Raw genomic sequence first — 22,381 nt, 5'->3', positions numbered from 1 at the left:
CCATGTCCTATGGTCTGATGAGACCAAGATTAATTTGTTTGGTTCAGATGGTCTCAAGCATGTGTGGCGGCAATCAGGTGAGGAGTACAAAGATAAGTGTGTCATGCCTACAGTCAAGCATGGTGGTGGGAATGCCATGGTCTGGGGCTGCATGAGTGCAGCAGGTGTTGGGGAGTTACATTTCATTGAGGGACACATGAACTCCAATATGTACTGTGAAATACTGAAGCAGAGCATGATCCCCTCCCTCCGGAAACTGGGTCGCAGGGCAGTGTTCCAGCATGATAATGACCCCAAACACACCTCTAAGACGACCACTGCTTTATTGAAGAGGCTGAGGGTAAAGGTGATGGACTGGCCAAGCATGTCTCCAGACCTAAACCCAATAGAACATCTTTGGGGCATCCTCAAGCGGAAGGTGGAGGAGCTCAAAGTCTCGAATATCCGCCAGCTCTGTGATGTCGTCATGGAGGAGTGGAAAAGCATTCCAGTGGCAACCTGTGAAGCTCTGGTAAACTCCATGCCCAGGAGAGTTAAGGCAGTTCTGGGAAATAATGGTGGCCACACAAAATATTGACACTTCAGGAACTTTCACTAAGGGGTGTACTCACTTTTGTTGCCGGTGGTTTAGACATTAATGGCTGTATATTGAGTTATTTTGAGGGAAGAATAAATGTACACTGTTATATAAGCTGCACACAGACTACTTTTCATTGTGTCAAAGTGTCATTTTGTCAGTGTTGTCCCATGAAAAGATATACTTAAATATCTGCAGAAATGTGAGGGGTGTACTCACTTTTGTGATACACTGTATATATATATATATATATATATATATATATAAAATATTATTTACTACTAAATGTTTTGTATACTGGCTAATACACAAGATGTTCTGTTAATACAGATCTTTAATATATATATATATTTGCTATATTTACTAATATATATATATATACAGTGTATCACAAAAGTGAGTACACCCCTCACATTTCTGCAGATATTTAAGTATATCTTTTCATGGGACAACACTGACAAAATGACACTTTGACACAATGAAAAGTAGTCTGTGTGCAGCTTATATAACAGTGTAAATTTATTCTTTCCTCAAAATAACTCAATATACAGCCATTAATGTCTAAACCACCGGCAACAAAAGTGAGTACACCCCTAAGAGACTACACCCCTAAATGTCCAAATCGAGCACTGCTTGTCATTTTCCCTCCAAAATGTCATGTGATTTGTTAGTGTTACTAGGTCTCAGGTGTGCATAGGGAGCAGGTGTGTTCAATTTAGTAGTACAGCTCTCACACTCTTTCATACTGGTCACTGAAAGTTCCAACATGGCACCTCATGGCAAAGAACTCTCTGAGGATCTTAAAAGACGAATTGTTGCGCAACATGAAGATGGCCAAGGCTACAAGAAGATTGCCAACACCCTGAAACTGAGCTGCAGCACAGTGGCCAAGATCATCCAGCGTTTTAAAAGAGCAGGGTCCACTCAGAACAGACCTCGCGTTGGTCGTCCAAAGAAGCTGAGTGCACGTGCTCAGCATCACATCCAACTGCTGTCTTTGAAAGATAGGCGCAGGAGTGCTGTCAGCATTGCTGCAGAGATTGAAAAGGTGGGGGGTCAGCCTGTCAGTGCTCAGACCATACGCCGCACACTACATCAAATTGGTCTGCATGGCTGTCACCCCAGAAGGAAGCCTCTTCTGAAGTCTCTACACAAGAAAGCCCGCAAACAGTTTGCTGAAGACATGTCAACAAAGGACATGGATTACTGGAACCATGTCCTATGGTCTGATGAGACCAAGATTAATTTGTTTGGTTCAGATGGTCTCAAGCATGTGTGGCGGCAATCAGGTGAGGAGTACAAAGATAAGTGTGTCATGCCTACAGTCAAGCATGGTGGTGGGAATGCCATGGTCTGGGGCTGCATGAGTGCAGCAGGTGTTGGGGAGTTACATTTCATTGAGGGACACATGAACTCCAATATGTACTGTGAAATACTGAAGCAGAGCATGATCCCCTCCCTCCGGAAACTGGGTCGCAGGGCAGTGTTCCAGCATGATAATGACCCCAAACACACCTCTAAGACGACCACTGCTTTATTGAAGAGGCTGAGGGTAAAGGTGATGGACTGGCCAAGCATGTCTCCAGACCTAAACCCAATAGAACATCTTTGGGGCATCCTCAAGCGGAAGGTGGAGGAGCGCAAAGTCTCGAATATCCGCCAGCTCCGTGATGTCGTCATGGAGGAGTGAAAAAGCATTCCAGTGGCAACCTGTGAAGCTCTGGTAAACTCCATGCCCAGGAGAGTTAAGGCAGTTCTGGGAAATAATGGTGGCCACACAAAATATTGACACTTCAGGAACTTTCACTAAGGGGTGTGCTCACTTTTGTTGCCGGTGGTTTAGACATTAATGGCTGTATATTGAGTTATTTTGAGGGAAGATTAAATTTACACTGTTATATAAGCTGCACACAGACTACTTTTCATTGTGTCAAAGTGTCATTTTGTCAGTGTTGTCCCATGAAAAGATATACTTAAATATCTGCAGAAATGTGAGGGGTGTACTCACTTTTGTGATACACTGTATATATAGTATGGATACACCTAAATAAAATGGGAATGGTTGGTGATATTAACTTCCTGTTTGTGGCACATTAGTATATGGGAGGGGGGAAACTTTTCAAGATGGGTGGTGACCATGGCGGCCATTTTGAAGTCGGCCATTTTGGATCCAACTTTAGTTTTTTCAATGGGAAGAGGGTCATGTGACACATCAAACTTATTGAGAATTTCACAAGAAAAACAATGGTGTGCTTGGTTTTAACGTAACTTTATTCTTTCATGAGTTATTTACAAGCTTCTCTTTGTTTACAGCCATTGACATGTCGCAGAGGTTAACACGTGGGGAGCGGATAGAAATTGTGTTGATGTCTGGTGAACGCAGTACCCGGGTCATTGCAGCAGATTTCAATGCAAGACACCCTACGAGACCACCCATCTCCCATGCTACAGTTAGCAAACTGCTTGCCAAGTTTCGTGAAACTGGTTCAGTGTTGGATTTGCCAAAATGTGGACGCATGAAAACTGTCACTAATGAAGAAACATCAGTGGCTGTCCTAGCTTCATTCAGCAAGAGCCCACAGCGTGGCACTCGCCGCATGTCACTGGAGAGTGGCATCAGTAGAACATCCCTTCGGCGGATATTAGCTACTCACAAATGGCACCCTTACAAACTCCAGCTGCTGCAGCATCTCAACGAGGATGACCCAGATCGGCGCACTGAATTTGCAGAATGAGCAAAACAAAAATTGGAACAGGACCCTCAGTTTACACAGAACATTTTGTTCAGTGATGAGGCAAACTTTTATGTGAATGGTGAAGTTAACAAACAAAACCACCGCTATTGGTCTGACACTAACCCACATTGGATAGATCCCTCCAAGACTGTTGGAACACAAAAATTGATGGTATGGTGTGGTATATGGGGTACAAAGATAGTGGGGCCATTCTTCATCAATGGAAACCTCAAGGCCACTGGATATTTGAAATTGCTACATGATGATGTGTTTCCCTCTTTATGCACTGAAGCTGGCACGTTCCCTGAGTTTTTCCAGCAAGATGGTGCACCACCACATTATGGGTGTCAGGTTCGAGCATTCCTAGATGAACAGTTTCCTGGAAAGTGGATTGGTCGTCGTGGGCCAGTTGAATGGCCCCCAAGGTCTCCCGATCTGACCCCCTTAGACTTTTATCTTTGGGGTCATCTGAAGGCAATTGTCTATGCTGTGAAGATACGAGATGTGCAGCACCTGAAACTACGGATACTGGAAGCCTGTGCTAGCATTTCTTTTGCGGTGTTGCTATCAGTGTGTGAAGAGTGGGAGAAGAGGGTTGCATTGACAATCCAACACAATGGGCAGCACTTTGAACACATTTTATAAGTGGTCAGAAACTTGTAAATAACTCATGAAAGAATAAAGTTACGTTAAAACCAAGCACACCATTGTTTTTCTTGTGAAATTCTCAATAAGTTTGATGTCACATGACCCTCTTCCCATTGAAAAAACTAAAGTTGGATCCAAAATGGCCGACTTCAAAATGGCCGCCATGGTCACCACCCATCTTGAAAAGTTTTCCCCCTCCCATATACTAATGTGCCACAAAAAAGAAGTTAATATCACCAACCATTCCCATTTTATTTAGGTGTAACCATATAAATGGCCCACCCTGTATATATATATATATATATATATATATTTACTACAAAATGTTTTGTATTTATATTACAGATCTGTAATATATATATATATATATATATATATATATATATATATATATATATATATATATATATATATATATATATATATACTGTGTATGTGTATATATATATATATATATATAAATGACATATACAAGTCCTGCACAGTGGTCAGAGGGATTTTAAGCCATTCTTCTTGCAGGATAGTGGCCAGGTCACTACGTGATGCTGGTGGAGGAAAACGTTTCCTGACTCGCTTCTCCAAAACACCCCAAAGTGGCTCAATAATATTTAGATCTGGTGACTGTGCAGGCCATGGGAGATGTTCAACTTCACTTTCATGTTCATCAAACCAATCTTTCACCAGTCTTGCTGTGTGTATTGGTGCATTGTCATCCTGATACACGGCACCGCCTTCAGGATACAATGTTTGAACCATTGGATGCACATGGTCCTCCAGAATGGTTCGGTAGTCCTTGGCAGTGACGCGCCCATCTAGCACAAGTATTGGGCCAAGGGAATGCCATGATATGGCAGCCCAAACCATCACTGATCCACCCCCATGCTTCACTCTGGGCATGCAACAGTCTGGGTGGTACGCTTCTTTGGGGCTTCTCCACACCGTAACTCTCCCGGATGTGGGGAAAACAGTAAAGGTGGACTCATCAGAGAACATTGAAACCGACGTTTGGCATTGGCACGAGTGACCAAAGGTTTGGCTATAGCAGCCCGGCCGTGTATATTGACCCTGTGGAGCTCCCGACGGACAGTTCTGGTGGAAACAGGAGAGTTGAGGTGCACATTTAATTCTGCCGTGATTTGGGCAGCCGTGGTTTTATGTTTTTTGGATACAATCCGGGTTAGCACCCGAACATCCCTTTCAGACAGCTTCCTCTTGCGTCCACAGTTAATCCTGTTGGATGTGGTTTGTCCTTCTTGGTGGTATGCTGACATTACCCTGGATACCGTGGCTCTTGATACATCACAAAGACTTGCTGTCTTGGTCACAGATGCGCCAGCAAGACGTGCACCAACAATTTGTCCTCTTTTGAACTCTGGTATGTCACCCATAATGTTGTGTGCATTGCAATATTTTGAGCAAAACTGTGCTCTTACCCTGCTAATTGAACCTTCACACTCTGCTCTTACTGGTGCAATGTGCAATTAATGAAGATTGGCCACCAGACTGGTCCAATTTAGCCATGAAACCTCCCACACTAAAATGACAGGTGTTTCAGTTTCATTGTCCAACCCCTGTATATATATATACTGTATATATATATATATATATTATATATTATATATATTACAGATCTGTATTATAAATACAAAACATTTTGTAGTAAATATTATTCTAACCCTCTATGAGGGATATCTTAATCTCAAATAATTAGAACTGAACTGACAAGGGAGCAGCAACAAAATAATTTTACACATACCAATAGCTAAGTACATAAAACACGTAATAAATGCTCAACATATTCCCTCAGTAATTAACTTTAAACTCAACTTTAAACTTTGCACAACCTTAACTGTGCATATTATCAAATTACCATGATTAAATAAAACATTAACACACAGCGTTATTAGATAAACATTTATTCAAGTACAGCTAATTTGATCACTTTGCATATATTTTTTTTAAAGTCACATAATAACGGCATTACATACACTTAAACTTTAAACTTTTTAAAGAATTAAAACAAAACCACACGTTACTAACTGCTACAAGAAATAAAATAGGCAAAGGTAGCACAGAATTATAGGCGTTCCCCGCATCGAGTCAAAAACTGATGTGCGCATGCTCGGTAGGACAAATCGATGGGTAGGATAAATCGACAGAACACCGGCGAATGAATACCGGAAGTTGATCTGCCAGTATACGAGAACCCGGAAGACAGTCGTGCATAGAGCCTATAATTATGGTAACCATTTTATTCTACTTTATTAGTAATTTCATGGACCTCATTTTTTTTTTTTAAATCACAGATTTCATAAATTTTTTGAGAAAAGTTACACATTTCACAGCAGTCATTAAATTACTATCATAAATTGAATGATTGAAGCTACAATACACAGCACAGCCTACCTTAATGTTGGGATGTAAACTTAAACATTTAGCGACATCTTAAAGATGAAAATTCTCCTCTGTGTTTTGATACCCTACCACACCCCACCCCCACTCCGCGTCCACAGAATTGGTTGGGAGTTTTGAGTGAGGAAAAGAATGGTTTGATTTAGGAACAACTGGCAGCGGGATACAGTAAGCATGAAGTTGCTTCCATTTTTAACATTTTAAAGACAGCAGGTTATAAGAAACAGTAGACATTGGAGACAAAAAAGCTAGAGTACAGACCAGCAGTGGATGAAAACGATTCTCCACTGATGACCACTAACTTATTTGAATGTTGTCATTTGAAAAACTGACCTACAAAAAGTTTGGCAAACAGCAGTGCACATTTAACGATTTTTAAAAAAAAAAAGAAAAAAGCTCTTCTATCTGTTTAACTATGTGTTCATATGCAGTCTGTTCATCCAAAAGTTTTTCCATGAATGCAACTGTGATGAGGATTATGCTTCCTGTAGTCAATGATAATTTCTTTTCACACCATGGATACAGTACAGGTGCTTCCTGCTTTAGACAGAGAAGCTTTTTCTTGATTTCTAATTATGCAATGATTTAAAATACAGGTGTTCTGCTCTGTGGCTCTCCTGATACTTTGAAATAGGATAACTTTTTATAAGTGTTTCAGTGTTCCTCCTCAAATTGCCTATTTTTAATAATTTGGCTTGCATTTAGTTGTTGGGGAGTGATGCTGGTTGTGGAGTATTTCAAAAACATTGGAGGCTCATTGACTGGCAACTGGTGAAATTGATGTGCTGAACAGTGTGAGCAACTTAAGAAGACATGATGGGCATACAAATTCTAGTTAGCTAGGCATTATTAGTACAAACTGCTGAAATCAGCTATTTCTGCATTGCACTCAATACAGCTACAGTGTCTGTGTGTTTGTTTATGCTGTTCTCTGACAAGTTTGGATGCATTTACTAATGTAAGGTGTGGGTAGGTGTGCCAGTTCAATGGCCAGTTCAGATGTCAGTTACCCACCCATTTGCCACCTCCTTTTCCTCCTCCCTCTCAAGCCCTGCTTTTCATCACACTGTTTTCAGTGATACTTAGAAGTGCTGAAGCTAACAGGCAGCCATACTTAAAAATAATACAGAGGGGGGAAAAAAGAAATTAAGGATGCTAAGAAATATAACGGTAAAGGCTCTGGCTAATCCATCCTGTTCCACGCTCATGCTATGAGGGTCCTGGACTGGATTGTTGCAATCAACACTTGTGGTAAAGCTGGCAAGTAGGTAGGTGCAAGTGAGTGTTTTTGTGTGTGTGTGTGTGTGTGTGTGTGTAACAGAGCTAAGCAAAGCTACAGTAATGGAATGGTTTTATTTTTACTTAATAAGCAGATGTATTTTTGATGAGCTCAGTTGGCTGCCAAGGTACTGACTTTTGGGTGGCAGAAGTGTGGCTGTGTGATGTGTGCTGGTAAAGCAAAGTTTCCATAAAATTTATACTAATGTCTTTGCTATATGAATCTGCTGACTCGATCTAAATCTGCTTGATTGTCCTGTTGTAGGGGTTTGTTTTGGTTTGGTTGTGTCTACTGTTTTGCATTAAAGCTTAGTCATGAATATGAACATCATTTATGCACCATCCTATCAAAAAAAAGCCATTTGATTTAAGTCAATATTAGGAATTTGAGGGCTCGATATTTTATTAAAAAAGTAATGCAGTTCAATTGTTACAACAACTTTTGCTGCAATTCAGAAAATTGACACCCTTGCTGGCGCACTAAATGTTGTATTTTTTTATTTTTATTACATCTTTGTATATTAGCAGTCTGTGACAAGGCCACGAAGTAACGAAGAAGATATGAAGAGCAGTTATTTACATTGTTTTCTCAATGAAATAACTTAATTAAGGCAACTCTCCTGTAAACACTATAGCTTTATATTGTATATGCTACTCACTAACCAATAGCTTTAAATAGCCCCTATTAGTAGAAGGAACTCACATTGTCCCCCCCTTCCCCACACAGGTTGAAAATCCCTGCGTTAACACAGCAACGTGGACTAGGCACAAGGTATCGGATGTTTAGTATCGGAGCCTCGTTTGCGAGTACGAGTTAATGAGCGCGGTATCGGGCTAATACCCGATACCAGTATCCGTACTCATGCATCTCTAGTCATTATAATACATGTGTTTTACTTTAAACTCTTTATTGACTAAAATGTACTCGAGTTTATTATAAATAAGTTTTGCTCTTGTCTCCAGAGAAGGATTGCACTGACAAAGGTGAGTGTGATAAGAAGAATAGAAAATAATCACCCTTTATACTCCCATCAGTGACCTGGCAGGACAGTGGACGATTTAAGTGTTAACAGAGGTTTCTTAGATAGAACATAGGAACAGGTCTAAACCAGCTAGAACTGGGTTTTGGATGTGATACAATGTAATTGACGCACTTCTCATCACTTTCCAGCTACATTCCATTTTAACAGTATTCTTGGAATATTGGAAGATGACTACTGGCAATCATGCCTTAAGCATATCACATATACACATTCTAAGTAGTTATTGATTATATATTAATACTTTTAGTGTAAAATTTTAATCTTAAGATTTTTCTCTTTTAACATTTTATAATAACAACCTGTAACAAATGTGCTATTAGTGTAATACAGGGGTGTCAAACTCACGGCCCGCGGGCCAGATCCGGCCCGCCACGTCATTTTATGTGGCCCGCGAGAGCTTAAACGACTATGATTGTTGTGATGGTTCGAGTCGTTACAGAGACGCACTTATAATTTAATGGGACACCTGCGCCTTTAAATAAATGTTACTTACTTACTTACTTACTGCGCCTTTAAACGGCAACCGGTGGCATCGTAGTCATGGCAACTAACTTTGACCTTTACTGAGAAGCCATGTGACTTTTACGGCAAAAGAACGCGGGGTAGCGTAGTCAGTAATGTAAACAATAATAAATAAATACAAATAATTATCTTGCAATATAATACCAAAGCATCGTCTGTAAGTAGTGGCGTTTATATTCTCAGTTGTTTGTAAATGTTTAGTGAGTATATCACAGCGTTTTAGTTACAAATTTACCGTAATGAAATACTGTTGTTACCGTTACTATAGCAATTAGTATCTTTACACAAAATGCTAACTCGTTAGCGCTATTTTACGTTTGGTTAAAGCTCATATTGTACCAGATGTAACACTTAACTACAGCTGTGTGCTTGTACTGTATTAAGTTCTTTATTGTTTTTATTGTTTGTATTTTTACATAAATGTTGATTTTGTGACCTGCAAAGTTACCGCATCCCACCAGTAGATGTTAAGAAATATTTACACATAATCCCAAAATGTACAAAAACATAAGTAAAAAAATTAAGCTGAACGAGGAAATGTTATGAAAGTTTAATGAAGTTTGTATTTCAGGAAGAAAAACGGTGCGTAATGACTTGTGTTATGAGGCCGTGTCTGTGGTAAAGGAGGACAATATAAATGCAGAATTCAGCCTCCAAGAAAAACAACAGACTGCAATCACAGCAGAATACGTTACAATCGGCCCTTTGAGGGCCACAATAATGCTGATGTGGCCCTCGGTGAAAATGAGTTTGACACCCCTGGTGTAATACATCACCACTTTGAAGGGATACAGTGTAAAAACAATAAATTGTTGTTTATTTCTTAAACAAGCAGTATTTAGCCTAGTTTTCCATGTATGATCTGGACATGTCACTGACACAGGTGCATGATATTGAAATTTAAGGCTACACTATGTCAGGTTTGAAATTAAATGGTTAGAAATTACTCTAAAACATCTTCCATAATGCCTGATTTTGCCATGACTGAATTCTGGCAACCTTACTAAAACAATTCCAACTTAATGTGCCAACAAATTATTTGTCACATTTGTAAATTATATGCATTAGATTTAATTAAAAGGATGACTCCATATTATTACCCCCTGTTTGAAGTAGCATTGTCACATCATCACTGACCCACTTCTATGCTTGACTGTGTGGATAGTGTTCTTATGGTTATATGCCTTGTCTTAGAGCTAGAAGACCTCCCTCTTGTGCCAGACAGACCCCTGATCCATGTGATCAAACAGTTCCCTTTTATTTGTTACTCCATAGAACTCTGCTGGCCTGTCCAAATTCCTTCTTGCATATTCCAGTTTCGGGGCTCGTTTTTCAAAAATCACAAATTTCATGTTATTTTTTTTTTTTTAAAGTGCCACATTTCAAAGCAGTCATTAAATAACACTCATAAATTAAATGATAGAATAAATGAAAGCTACAATGCACCGCACAACCTATCTAAATAGTTAAACCTAGATATTTCAGCGGTTGGGGTAATTGGTTGGGAGTTTTCCAAACTCGGCTACCCAACTGGTGTGCTTAGCTGCTTTCGACATCTTGGGCATTTTAACTAACTGATTGCTAACTAAATTGCCGTATGATTGCTAGTGTAACAGACTTTTTTGTGGTCTAGTGTGCTGACAATGTTTGATGTATGTGTTTATGTATTGAGTGCGTGTGGCACGCTGGCTCAGTGGTTAGCACTGTTACCTCACAGCAAGAAGGTCCTGGGTTCGATCCCCAGGTCGCGGGGCGGTTTGGGTCCTTTCTGTGTGGAGTTTGCATGTTCTCCCCGTGTCTGCGTGGGTTTCCTTCGGGAGCTCTGGTTTCCTTCCACAGTCCAAAAACATGCAAGTGAGGTGAATTGGAGATACAAAATTGTCCATGACTGTGTTTGATATTAAAACTTGTGAACTGATGAACCTTGTATAACTAGTAACTACCGTTTCTGTCATGAATGGAACCGAAGTGTAAAACATGATGTTAAAATCCTAATAAAACAAACAAACATATTGAGTGCATTTTGTCTCTTTGGGGATTAAATAATCAATGGAAAAGTGTGCTTCGTCATACATGTGATCGTCTCTCTGTAGTCTGTGCTGCGCCTCAAAAGAACAAGTCAGTAAAATATTATGCTTCTGATAGTTATCGGTCTGTCTATATACAGTTTATTTCTTACTTTATAAACTCGGCAAAGTCTAAAGACGCTGGGTTACACCAGGACCCCTTATAGTGCAAATTAACCAGTAAGCGTGATGCACTTGAATGCTGCACAAATGAAAAACGTAAATTGGTAAACACAAACCTTACATTTAAAATTTCACATCAAATTGCATATTACACAGGAAACAGCTTATTTCACAGTCTGTGATGCGATTTTCATGGCTGTGGATTAGGTAGGGCCTTACCTATTGTCCATTTGGACTGGTAAGAACTGAGGGATGGATGAGCCTTGTGAGTAGCCTCTGGGCAAATCTATTAATATTCTTGAGTAGCTCAGCCAAAGCCCAGACTCCATGAAACATCTATGCAGAGACCAAAAGATGCTGTTCACACATGCTTTCTATCCAGTCTGATGGATTATCTGCCCAAATTGAGTAGTGATTGATGATGAACCACGAGGAAAATTATGTATTTAGAATAGCAGGATATTTCGTTAATACTACCATGCCACTCTTATTTAATCCCTACATGCAGTTGCAGTATTACCTTTATGCCAGATGTAACAGGACTCATGTTCCACCTTGACTCATCAGTGCACAGAATATTATCCCGTAAGCTTTGGGGGTCATCTTGATGTTTTTGGCAATTATGAGATGATTCTTTGTGTTCTTTTTGTCAGCAGTGGTTTGCACCTTGTAATACTCCCATGGATGCCAATTTTGTCCAGTGGCTTTCTTATTTTGAAATGATGTACAATGACCTTAACTGCGGCAATTGAGGCCTTTAGTTGTTTAGTTGTTCATTTGGGTCTTTTTTGTCTCCTGGATGAGTTGTTTAAGGCAGTGTTTTTGTTTGGACTAAATATGTAAATCACATTTGTTTAAAAACAATGTTTTAGACATTCATTTGCGGAATACGGAATTTAATTACTATCGAAGTATGCTTTTCTCACGGGGAATGCACAAATGTGCACATATCCAACAGTGTGGCTATGCTGATAGCACACCAGATTATACCATTAGTAGGGCTGAGGTGTGTGACAGATCTCCAGCCCCAATCCCAAAATAAATATTAACTGCCAGCTGTTGGAAATAAATTGAAAGGACTTCTTAACCGACAGCATTTATTAAACATCGACTTCTTTGTCAGTAATCGGTTAATCATTTCATCATTAATATGCCTTCATAAGACATGATGACTAACATCTGCTGATAAAGCATAATTTCTGCCATGACTGACAGCATTTATGTTTTTTCCATAGTAGACCCCCGATTCTACAATAAAGCCTCGATTCAGTAAAAAGTTGTACTAGCTCTTTCTATGCAGTAGGTGGCCTTGCCAAGCAGCATGAAGTGCTTCTGTGGAAAGACACAAGTTCAGTACAAGGATCTAGAATGAGTGTTTCTGATTCACTTTAAACAAGAGATCTGTGTCTGCAACCTGCTGCTGCTGTGAATGAGAAACAGATGGAAGAGGGACATACAGTGAGGAATCCCTCTATCTAGCCTCTAATTACAAGAACATTAGTAAGGTTGAGCTGTGGTGCTTGGGAATAAGCCATGGCCATTTAGTTTGTCTTGAATGTGTTGTTGGGGCTAAGTACCAAGCACTGTGCAGCTCAGTCAACTATGTATATGTTTTAAACATAATGAGCATTTTCCATTGCACGCACATATTGAAGAGATTCACATGATGCACGTTTAAGAGATTCACATGATACACAACAATCTTTTTCTGCTGGCTTTTCCACGAAGAACCAAGCTTAAAATAATAAACACTTTTGACAATATTGACTAACAGTATTGACACTGTATTCAGATGCCGTTTTATATTAAATGCATTTTAAAACCTTAAAACTTGGCAATGGTGAAAACATAGTCAGCAAAAGAATAAAGTGGGGTAATGAAACTTAATTGCTTTGTTAATCTAAGGGCGATTTAAACTCAAAGGGCGACCCTCAAAACTACGACAATTCCAGGATTGGAACTTGTTGTCTACATCTAAACCTGGTCTTCCTATTTTACAGTTTCATAGTCAACAGTTTCATAGTCAACATGTCATATTTTATCTCACATTGTCATTCTCCGTTTAAGGCTGATTTACAGGGATGTACAACAAGAAACAGTTGTGCGTTGGTACTGCCTCACTCCGTAGGAAACAACGGCTTAACCACGCAAAAGCAGTTTTGTTGTGCATCATGTGATTGCAGCCAAATTTGGCAAACCCTTTTAGGTCTGTAACAACACTTGCTCTTGGTGTCTTTTTTGTGACACCTAAACATCTAGACAGTTTTCCTCTTAAGCCTTTCAATGACCTTGGCAGGATACCAAACTAGCTTAGTTTGCCATCCCAGCTGTAGAAAAATTACTAACCACTGCTTGTGCTTGGGTGGTTATGCCACAAAATTACATTATGGAGAGTCTGTTAAGATATTTTTGACCAATCAGATTTTTAGATAAAAGTATTTTTTCCAAATATTTAGTTAAAAAAAACAGTTGCAGAACTCACAACACTGTCTTAAGATTTGAACTCCTCACTAGTAGGCTAGAGAATTGGACTGCTGTGCCATCTGAGTGCCTAGTGTATGTAAACCTTTGTCCTTACCTGTTTCTACAGGTAATGTCAAAGTGTTTACCTAATAAGACAGTTTAAATGGCAAAAAGTAAATAACAAAGGTGATAAAAACAAAGGAAAGCCAGACAAAAATGTAGAGATTGCAGGCCAGATGGGCACGAGAAAAAAACAAATGTGTAAAAGGAAAATAGGATTAACTGAAAAAGACAAACAATAAAACAAATTCCTAATGGTAAAACATTAAGGCGCCATGCAGTTCTGATGTAGCAATTAAGAGGATGTTTTTTTTTTCTTTACCTGCAATGCAGTGCCAGTCTTCTCCAACCTATCAGAGTATTAGGCTGTGAGAGAAGGGGTGGGCTTTCATTGCTGATGCCAGCAGAGCCAATGCGAGAGAGAGAGAGAGAGAGAGAGAGAGAGAAGTAGCTTTTCTCTCTTTGTTGCTGTATTTCAGTGCATGAGCTGCAGCCACTGCTTCTGGTTTAATGGCTTAGGCTCTTACCTGCAAGCCTTTGCCACATCCATACCTGATGGGCATCCGAGCGTCCTGTAGGTAAGCCCAGCGTCTCTGCCTCTCTCAGCTTAAGCTCTATCTGTATAGGTCCATTACACAGAGCAGTGTTTTATTTTGCAAATGCTGGCCATGTAGATTTGGTTTGTCATTTAGGAACTTCAGTTTTAAAGTTGTTTATGACTAAATGGTGTGAGTAGTAGAAATAACTAGGGGTGGGCAATTCTAACACGAGTTTCATGTTCTGCTTTTCTGTAAAAAAATACTATCTGGACTTTCTGGACTATCTGGACATCTATGTGCCAAAAGCACATGTTTATTGCAGTAACATGTCGTTGATGTAGAATGTTGAAAATATAGATAAATAAACTCCAACTGGGCACACACACTCATTTTTTTTACTAGTGTGACTGGACTCTCACAAGCTACTATAGTGTCAATAGACATACAACCCCAAATCAGTTGGGACAGAATGGAAAAATGCAAATAAAAAATGCAATGTTTCTTATATTGACACTTATTTCATTGCAGACAGTATGAACCCAAGACTTATTTTAGGTTTTGTTTGGTCAACTTTGTTGTATTTGTTAATAGTCATCTATTCCTGCATTTCAGGCCTACAACTCCAAAAACGCTGCGACAGTAAAGCGTTTGCCACTTATAATGTAATGTTTCCATTCCTTCTCACAACACCTAAAAGACCTTTTAACACCAAGGATAATGAGCAGTGAGGTGTTATTTTCTCTCATTCTTCCTGCAAACGCATCTTAAAGTGTGCAACAGTACAGGGTTGTTGTTGTCTCCAGTAGAGAATGTGTGGATAATTGTGTGACGAAAAAAGTCAGTACTGCAGGCAAGCCAGTCCAGTACCTTCTTCTTTTGTAGACATGCCTTTGTAACATGTGCAGCATGTGTTTTTGCATTGTCTTGCTGAAAAATGCAGTGCCCCTGGAAAAGATGTCGTCTTGATGACAGACCCTGGCTTTTGGACTTGTTGCTGATAACAATCTGGATGGTCCTTTTCGTATTTGGTCTGGAGCACACAGGATCCATTTCTTTTAAAATGCTCTGAAATACTGATTTGTCACTGTGTAATTGTCCATTTCAGATACCTTGGAGCTCAGAGAACTGGATGCTGGATGCACAGCAAAGTTTTAGGTGGCATTTGTAAATGTAACCCTGTATTGTAGGCTGATTACTAGCCCTAAATTGTCCCTGTCCCACCTTTTCTTGGACTGTGTTGCAGGTCTGAAATGCAGAAATGGATGTACAGGGTGAGTCAAAAGTCGCAGGACACTCTTTTATCTAAGAAACGAAAGGGAAAATGACATATCTGAATACCCCAGCAAGTAATGGGTGAGGGGGCCTATCTTTTAGGCTATGTCCGGAACATGGCCGCCATCTTGAAAGCCGCCATATTGGATCAAGGGCAAGTTTTTCCAATGGGAAGGTGGTCATGTAGTATATAAAAGAAAATCGATTGCCGCAATCAGATTTGCAATATCTCATGTAGGGCTGGACGATATGGCAAAAATTTATATCACGATATAACTCCTAATTTTGGTCAATACAATATAATTCTGATATCGATATGAATAATACAAATGTCAGAAAAACTGCCAAGAACACCAAAATTGGATGGCTGTATCTGTAAACCTCTTTTTTGGCCGAAGATTCATGTACGGTGGCCTTGGCCACCACTGGCTTCGTGCCTGTGGCGTATGTCATCACGCACTGACGTAATGTATATCGATCGAATTTGTTAAAAAAATCATATCACCGTTATTGAAACATTTTCTATCGCGACATATATCGATATTGAATTATTGTCCATCACTAATCTCGTGTGGTTCAAAAGTTATCAACACAGAAAGTTGCAACAACAACCGAGAACGTTCCCTGTGATGCACAGCTATTTGACGCGTTCAATGTGTTGTCCCTGGTGCTGAACACAGAGCTGAAGGCGCTGGATCCAATCGTTATAAACCTGCATGAGAATCTCTGGAGAAATGCTGTCACAAGCCTCCACGATGCGGTGCTGAAGGTGGTGTTTGTTGCGGATTTTCTCAGCATACACAATTTGTTTGAGATGACCCCAGAGATAAAAGTCGAGTGGTGTGAGGTCGGGTGATCTGGGTGGCCATTCCACAGGACCACGACGGGTGTCGTTGTTGTGTCAATTGTTGAAGTCTGTGGCTATCATACGGCAGCTGCTTTCCCCGGACATCAGAATCAATTCAATCCTCTCTTCTTTTGTCAATTCCATCTTCAGTTACCTGTAACGAACAACAAAAGTTTAGAAATTTCTGTGTTGATAACTTTTGAACCTCAAGAGATATTGCAAATCTGATTGCAGCAATCAATTTTCTTCTTTGATATGCTACATGACCACCTTCCCATTGGAAAAACTTGCCCTTGATCCAATATGGCAGCTTTCAAGATGGCGGCCATGTTCTGAATATAGCCTAAAAGATAGGCCCCCTCACCCATTACTTGCTGGGGTATTCAGATATGCCATTTTCCCTTTTGTTTCTGAAATAAGAGTGTCCTGCGACTTTTGACTCACCCTGTATAATAACAAATTAAATGAAGTTGACCAGACAAAACATAAAATATCATATCGTCTGCAATGAAACAAACTGCTTTTTTAATTGTATTTTCCATACTCTCTTAATTTGTTCTAATTGTACCAAAAAGCCAGCGCTTACAAACATAAGTTAACATCTCAGTGAGCAGGTTAAAAATCCATAAAAATGGCCGCTCAGGTGGCGCAGCGGTAAAAACACACGCTGGAACCAGAGCTGGGATCTTGAATACATCATATCGAATCTCAGCTTTGCCTGCCGGCTAAGGCTGAGCGGCCACATGAACAACGATTGACCTGTTGTTCAGAAATGGGCGGGACTAAGCCGTATGGGGTCTCTTTCTAATAACTGGTGCAATTACGTCTGCTGGCTGATTGATGGTGCCTGCACAGAGATGAGAAAAGAGTGCTCTCAGGGTGTGTCTCTCTGTACACAACGCTGAGCTGCACTGCACTCATCAAAGTGTAGGTGATAAGATGCATACCCATGCATACATGCTGCCCTTGTGCCCTGTGCTTCGTTCTCGTTCTTCTTCGTTCGGGATCGGCATTGGTGGAGGAAAGCATGACGCAATCGGGCAATTGGACGCGCTAAAAAGGGAGAAAAAGGGGAGAAAATGCATAAAGAAAAAAATATATATATAAATAAATAAATAAATATATAAATCCATAAAGTTACCTTAAAAATACAACCTTTTAAAACTTTTTCTATAAACACCCAATCATTTAGGTTTTCTTCTGTGAACACATTCTTATTTACAATTGTAATCAACTTGTGGTTGTACAAAAACTCTATGATTTCAAATTAAAGAAGCATTCAGTTAAGCAAGTAGATGACATGCCATGGGACTGGTAGATCAGAAAAGTACTTATTCTCGGACTGGCAGTAACGCAGTTGATTTGCATGATGGTCATGAAGGTCAAATAATTGCAGAACCATAAAAGACTTCTAGTGATAAATTGTATTGTACCATAATGTAACTATTTTTTGACACTTGCTATGTAAATAAAATACTTAAACGGAGAAGCAAGAAGATGCAAGACCATGATACTTCACGCTCCTGGTTGTTTTCTGCTGGGTCTTGCTGTGTGGTAACATGGAAAGTAAATAACCTGTAAATAACCTGATAGTCCCAAAAACAACAATTCTTATGGCTCCTTTTCATTTTACTCTTGCCGCACGTGGCTGAAACACATTGCAAAGTGCACTCAAACTGGACTCATTCATCTCAATTTCTTATTTTAAGTAATATTTAAAGAACATTTTTATTGATATTTGTAATTTAGGACCATCGTGTGCTTATTATATTTGTCTTATATTATGTCTTTTTTTATATATATATATATATATATAATATTTGTATTATATTGTGTGTGTGCGTGTGTGTGCATGTGTGTTGCTTTGCTATCCTCCTTCTTTATTGTCATTTTACAAAGTGGCCTTTGCTGCTTGCCAGTCCGCCATTGTAAATGAAAATTTGTTCTTAATTACTTGCCTGGTTAAATGAAAAAAATGATTAATAATGCCAAATTTTAAATTAGTGTAGACTAAATGAAAGAATTGAAATTGAAATTGAAAAAAGAATTTGGTTTGATGTGTAACCTTTATTGTTGTACATGTTTTAGTCATGACATAATATTGCCTTTACAAATATAAAATATTAAAATTGTATAATCATTGTGATTAGGCAAATATCAAGTTGGACTCTGCATCAGAATAAAATAGTACCTATGCCATTCCTAGTATTTCAAAATTGCTTTCTGATATCTGTTCTCAAAGATCACTTTTACATATATCTTTACATCCTGACCCTCAAAAAACCCCCACTTTTAGCGTAAATGAAGCCTTAAAATGCAGATTTTAGAGATGCACGAGTACCGATACTGGTATCAGGTATTTGCCCGATACCGCGCTCATTAACTTGTACTCGTACTCGCAAACGAGGCTCCGATACTAAACATCCGATACGGTGTGCCTAGTGCACGTTGCTGCGTTAAGTGTGAACTACCCAACAACTCGATCCGACCGGCTCGCTGACTGCTCGGCGACTGGATCAAGTTTTCTAGCGCGTCAGATATCTGATCTGAGATGTGCGACTGGGAATGGGTGACATGTGGAACAGCCAATGAGAACGCAGGATACAGCGTGAGGGGAAACGCAGAAGAGGAGTGTAAACAGGTGGGACAGGGGCTTAATTAATATAGTTTATATCAGAAAACACCGGCACACACACGTTTTACAGTATTTCTGATTTGATCGTCCTCTACAAAACACGCTGCATTGAAAAATTATTAATTAACCTCCAGCTCACTATAGAACAATCCATGCTATTCGTGTTGCCAAATCCATTCAGATTCATTTATTTTTCCTCTTTGATTTTACCCTGCACATCAGCGCACAAACACTTTGATCGCTCGCTACTTGAATGAATGTGTAACAATGTAAAATGAATGTGTAACAATGTAATGTGTTTTAAAAAAAAGTTATGTAAGATCAGCAATGTTGATTACCAAACAGTATGTGGGAGTGAGGGGCAGACTCACCATAATAAAATGCAAGGAATGTAGGCGATGGACAGCAAGTTTTGTTGTGTTGAAAGTGGTGAATAGGAACACTCATGGTGATTCTCATCAAGCAGTGGGCAAACTTTTTCCACTGCGTCTCTGTTGTCATTATGTGACAGAAAGCTGTAATCTTGTTTTCAGCAGCCCGAAAATGTGTTTTTCTACACACAGGCACGAAGCATCTATCCTGAGAGCATACACTTACTGTATTTACAGAGGTGACTTATCTTGCCATCTGTGCTAAATACTGTCAGAAGTTACAATGTAATCCTTGTTGTGTAATCTACTGAGATTGAATGCATGTTTAGCAACCTTTGTTGATTAATCTCTTATAATATTCATCTGCACATTTTACACCTGGTGGATAATTGTAATTTAATTTAATAAATTAATCAATAAAACAATTTAAATGACTTTAGGTTAGAGGTGGGAATCTTCAAAATAAGGCTGGGCATTTTGACTATATCCAATGGTGGGAAGTTTATAGTTTTTAATGTGTAGTAGTTGCAATATTCATGACTAAAGTGATCAATGCAAAAAATATTATTGTCTGTATTGCAACTTCATTGTGGCCTGCCAAATGCACACAGGATTTGTAAAGATAAGTCAGTATTTAAGACCGTTTCTGCACACTGTATCACCTAAGAAAGATCTACATCTCCATTCAAATCACTTAGTTGTTATAAAAGTAATTTCAGTCAAACTCCCCAGCAGTTTTTAGAGATACTTCAACTTAAGTCAGGCTGTGAATCACATAATTTTGGGGCTCAGAGACATCTTAGGGTGATAAAAGAATTTTATTTCTTACTGACAGACTGTCAGACAAGCATTCTGCCTTAAATAGTTTTGAGTAGTGCCCAGTCAATGACTGCGTTGTTTTAGCCAAGGACTCCACTAGCGAGGCCATCCCTTTCGAGACCACAGATGCCGATAAGCAATCTACATCAATAGTTTTAGCTGCCTGTAGTATTAGTATCCTGAACTGGCGAACTTAGCAACTGATGTACTTTTGCCTGGGACAGCATGGAAAATGCAAATAATAAAAAGCACCGAGATTCTTACATTTACTTTGACTTTTATTTCATTGCAGCCAGTATGAACCTGAGATATTGCATGTTTTGTCTGGTCAACTTTATTTAATTTATTAATAAACATCCATTCCTGCATTTCAGACCTGCAACACATTCGAAAATAAGTTGGGACAGTAAAGCATTTACCACTTTGTAATGTTGCCATTTCTTTTCACCACACTTAAAAGACGTTGTGGCACCGAGGATACCAAGCGATTTAGTGTTTCAGGTTTTATTTTGTCGAATTCTTCCTGCAAACACGTCTTAAGATGTGCAACAGTACGGGGTCGTCGCCTCCGCATTTTCTGTTTCAAAATTCTCCACACATTCTCTATTGGGGACAGGTCAGGACTGCAGGCAGGCTAGACCCTTTTCTTCCTTTGTCATGTGTGCAGCATGTGGTTTAGCATTGTCTTGTTAGAAGAAGAAGAAGATATACTTTATTTGTCATATATACATATACAGGTGTACAGTACAATTAAATTCTTTCTTCTTTCTTTCGTCTTTGGTCCGGAGCACACAGCATCCATTTTTTACCAAAAAAAGACATGGAATGCTGATTCATCTGACCACAAATGTGACCACACATTTCCACTGTGTGATGGTCCATCCTAGATGCCTCCGAGCCCAGAGAAGTTGACGCCGCTTCTGGACATGGTCAACATAAGGCTTTTTTTTTTTTTTTTTTGCACAGTAAGGTTTTAAGTGGCATTTTTATTTTATTTAACCTTTATTTAACCAGGCAAGTCATTAAGAACTGCTTCTTATTTACAATGGCGGCCTGGCAAAAGGCAAAGCCTCTTGAGGAACAATCATACAAACAAATTTACATAAGACACTGAAAACAAACAACGATGATCACAATACAATAACACATAGTCGAATCATCCAGCAATAGTATAAAAGAAAAATCAATTTGTCATACAGCTGCATGTATCTCTTTAGATATCTGTAATTTGTTTTTTAAAAGTTGTCTTAGAAATAAATGTATCCAGTCTTAGAGTTTTTTATGCAGTTTGTTCCAGTCTATGGCTGCAGCCACTTGAAATGATGACTGACCAAAAATGGTGTTCGTTTTTGGAACCTTCAGTGAAATACGATGAGCAGCGCGAGTATAATAAACTGAAGATGAGGTTTGCAATAAATGACACAAATAGGGAGGAGACAAACCAAGCAGGGTTTTGTATATGAGCATAAACCGATGAATAGCACGACGAGTGTGTAAAGATGGCCAGTTCACAGTAGAATAAAGGGTACAGTGATGTGTTTATCGCAAACCGAATGGCAGAGTGACAAGTTTCAGAAGATCACTTTTTCGAGCTGACCTGTATATAACCTCACCAAAATCTAACAAGGGGAGGATGGTCATTTGTACAAGTTTCAGTTTAGCAGATCGACTAAGAGAGGCCCGCATTCTATACAGAGAGCCTATTTTTGATCTAACCTTAGATTGTAATTTACTAATGTGATATGAAAATGTCAGTGTGCTATCTAGCCATATGCCCAAATATTTATACTCTGAGACCTGACTTAAAGTAGCCCCATCGACAGTGATGATGTCATGGACTGCTTGGTGAACCGAACCTCTTTTGCCAAACCACATAACCTTAGTCTTGGTGGTATTTAACACAAGATCCAAATTAGAAAAGGCCTGTTGGACCATCAAAAAGCTATTCTGGAGCGATGAAAATACTGCCTC

At 39.3% G+C, this 22,381-nt stretch overlaps 1 protein-coding gene across 6 annotated transcripts in view; it reads left to right on the top strand.

Annotated features, from left to right (window-relative positions):
- The window catches only part of srpk1b (SRSF protein kinase 1b), a 96,087-nt gene that overhangs the window by 23,375 nt on the left and 50,331 nt on the right, over window positions 1-22,381 (top strand). The window contains exon 1 of one of the 6 annotated variants that reach the window (XM_062986603.1): window positions 14,419-14,505. The exons of the other annotated variants lie outside the window; for them this stretch is intronic. Within the exon in view, the coding sequence (XP_062842673.1) occupies window positions 14,483-14,505 (23 nt within the window). The 5' untranslated portion in view covers window positions 14,419-14,482. Of the gene's footprint in view, window positions 1-14,418; window positions 14,506-22,381 lie in introns of those variants that run through there. 6 annotated transcript variants of the gene reach the window in all.

This window comes from Trichomycterus rosablanca, chromosome 24 (assembly GCF_030014385.1).
Source record: "Trichomycterus rosablanca isolate fTriRos1 chromosome 24, fTriRos1.hap1, whole genome shotgun sequence".
In the NCBI taxonomy this organism is placed as follows: Eukaryota; Metazoa; Chordata; class Actinopteri; order Siluriformes; family Trichomycteridae; genus Trichomycterus; species Trichomycterus rosablanca.
Note: the sequence above shows the minus strand (reverse complement) of the source record. Positions and strands in the feature narration are given on the sequence as shown.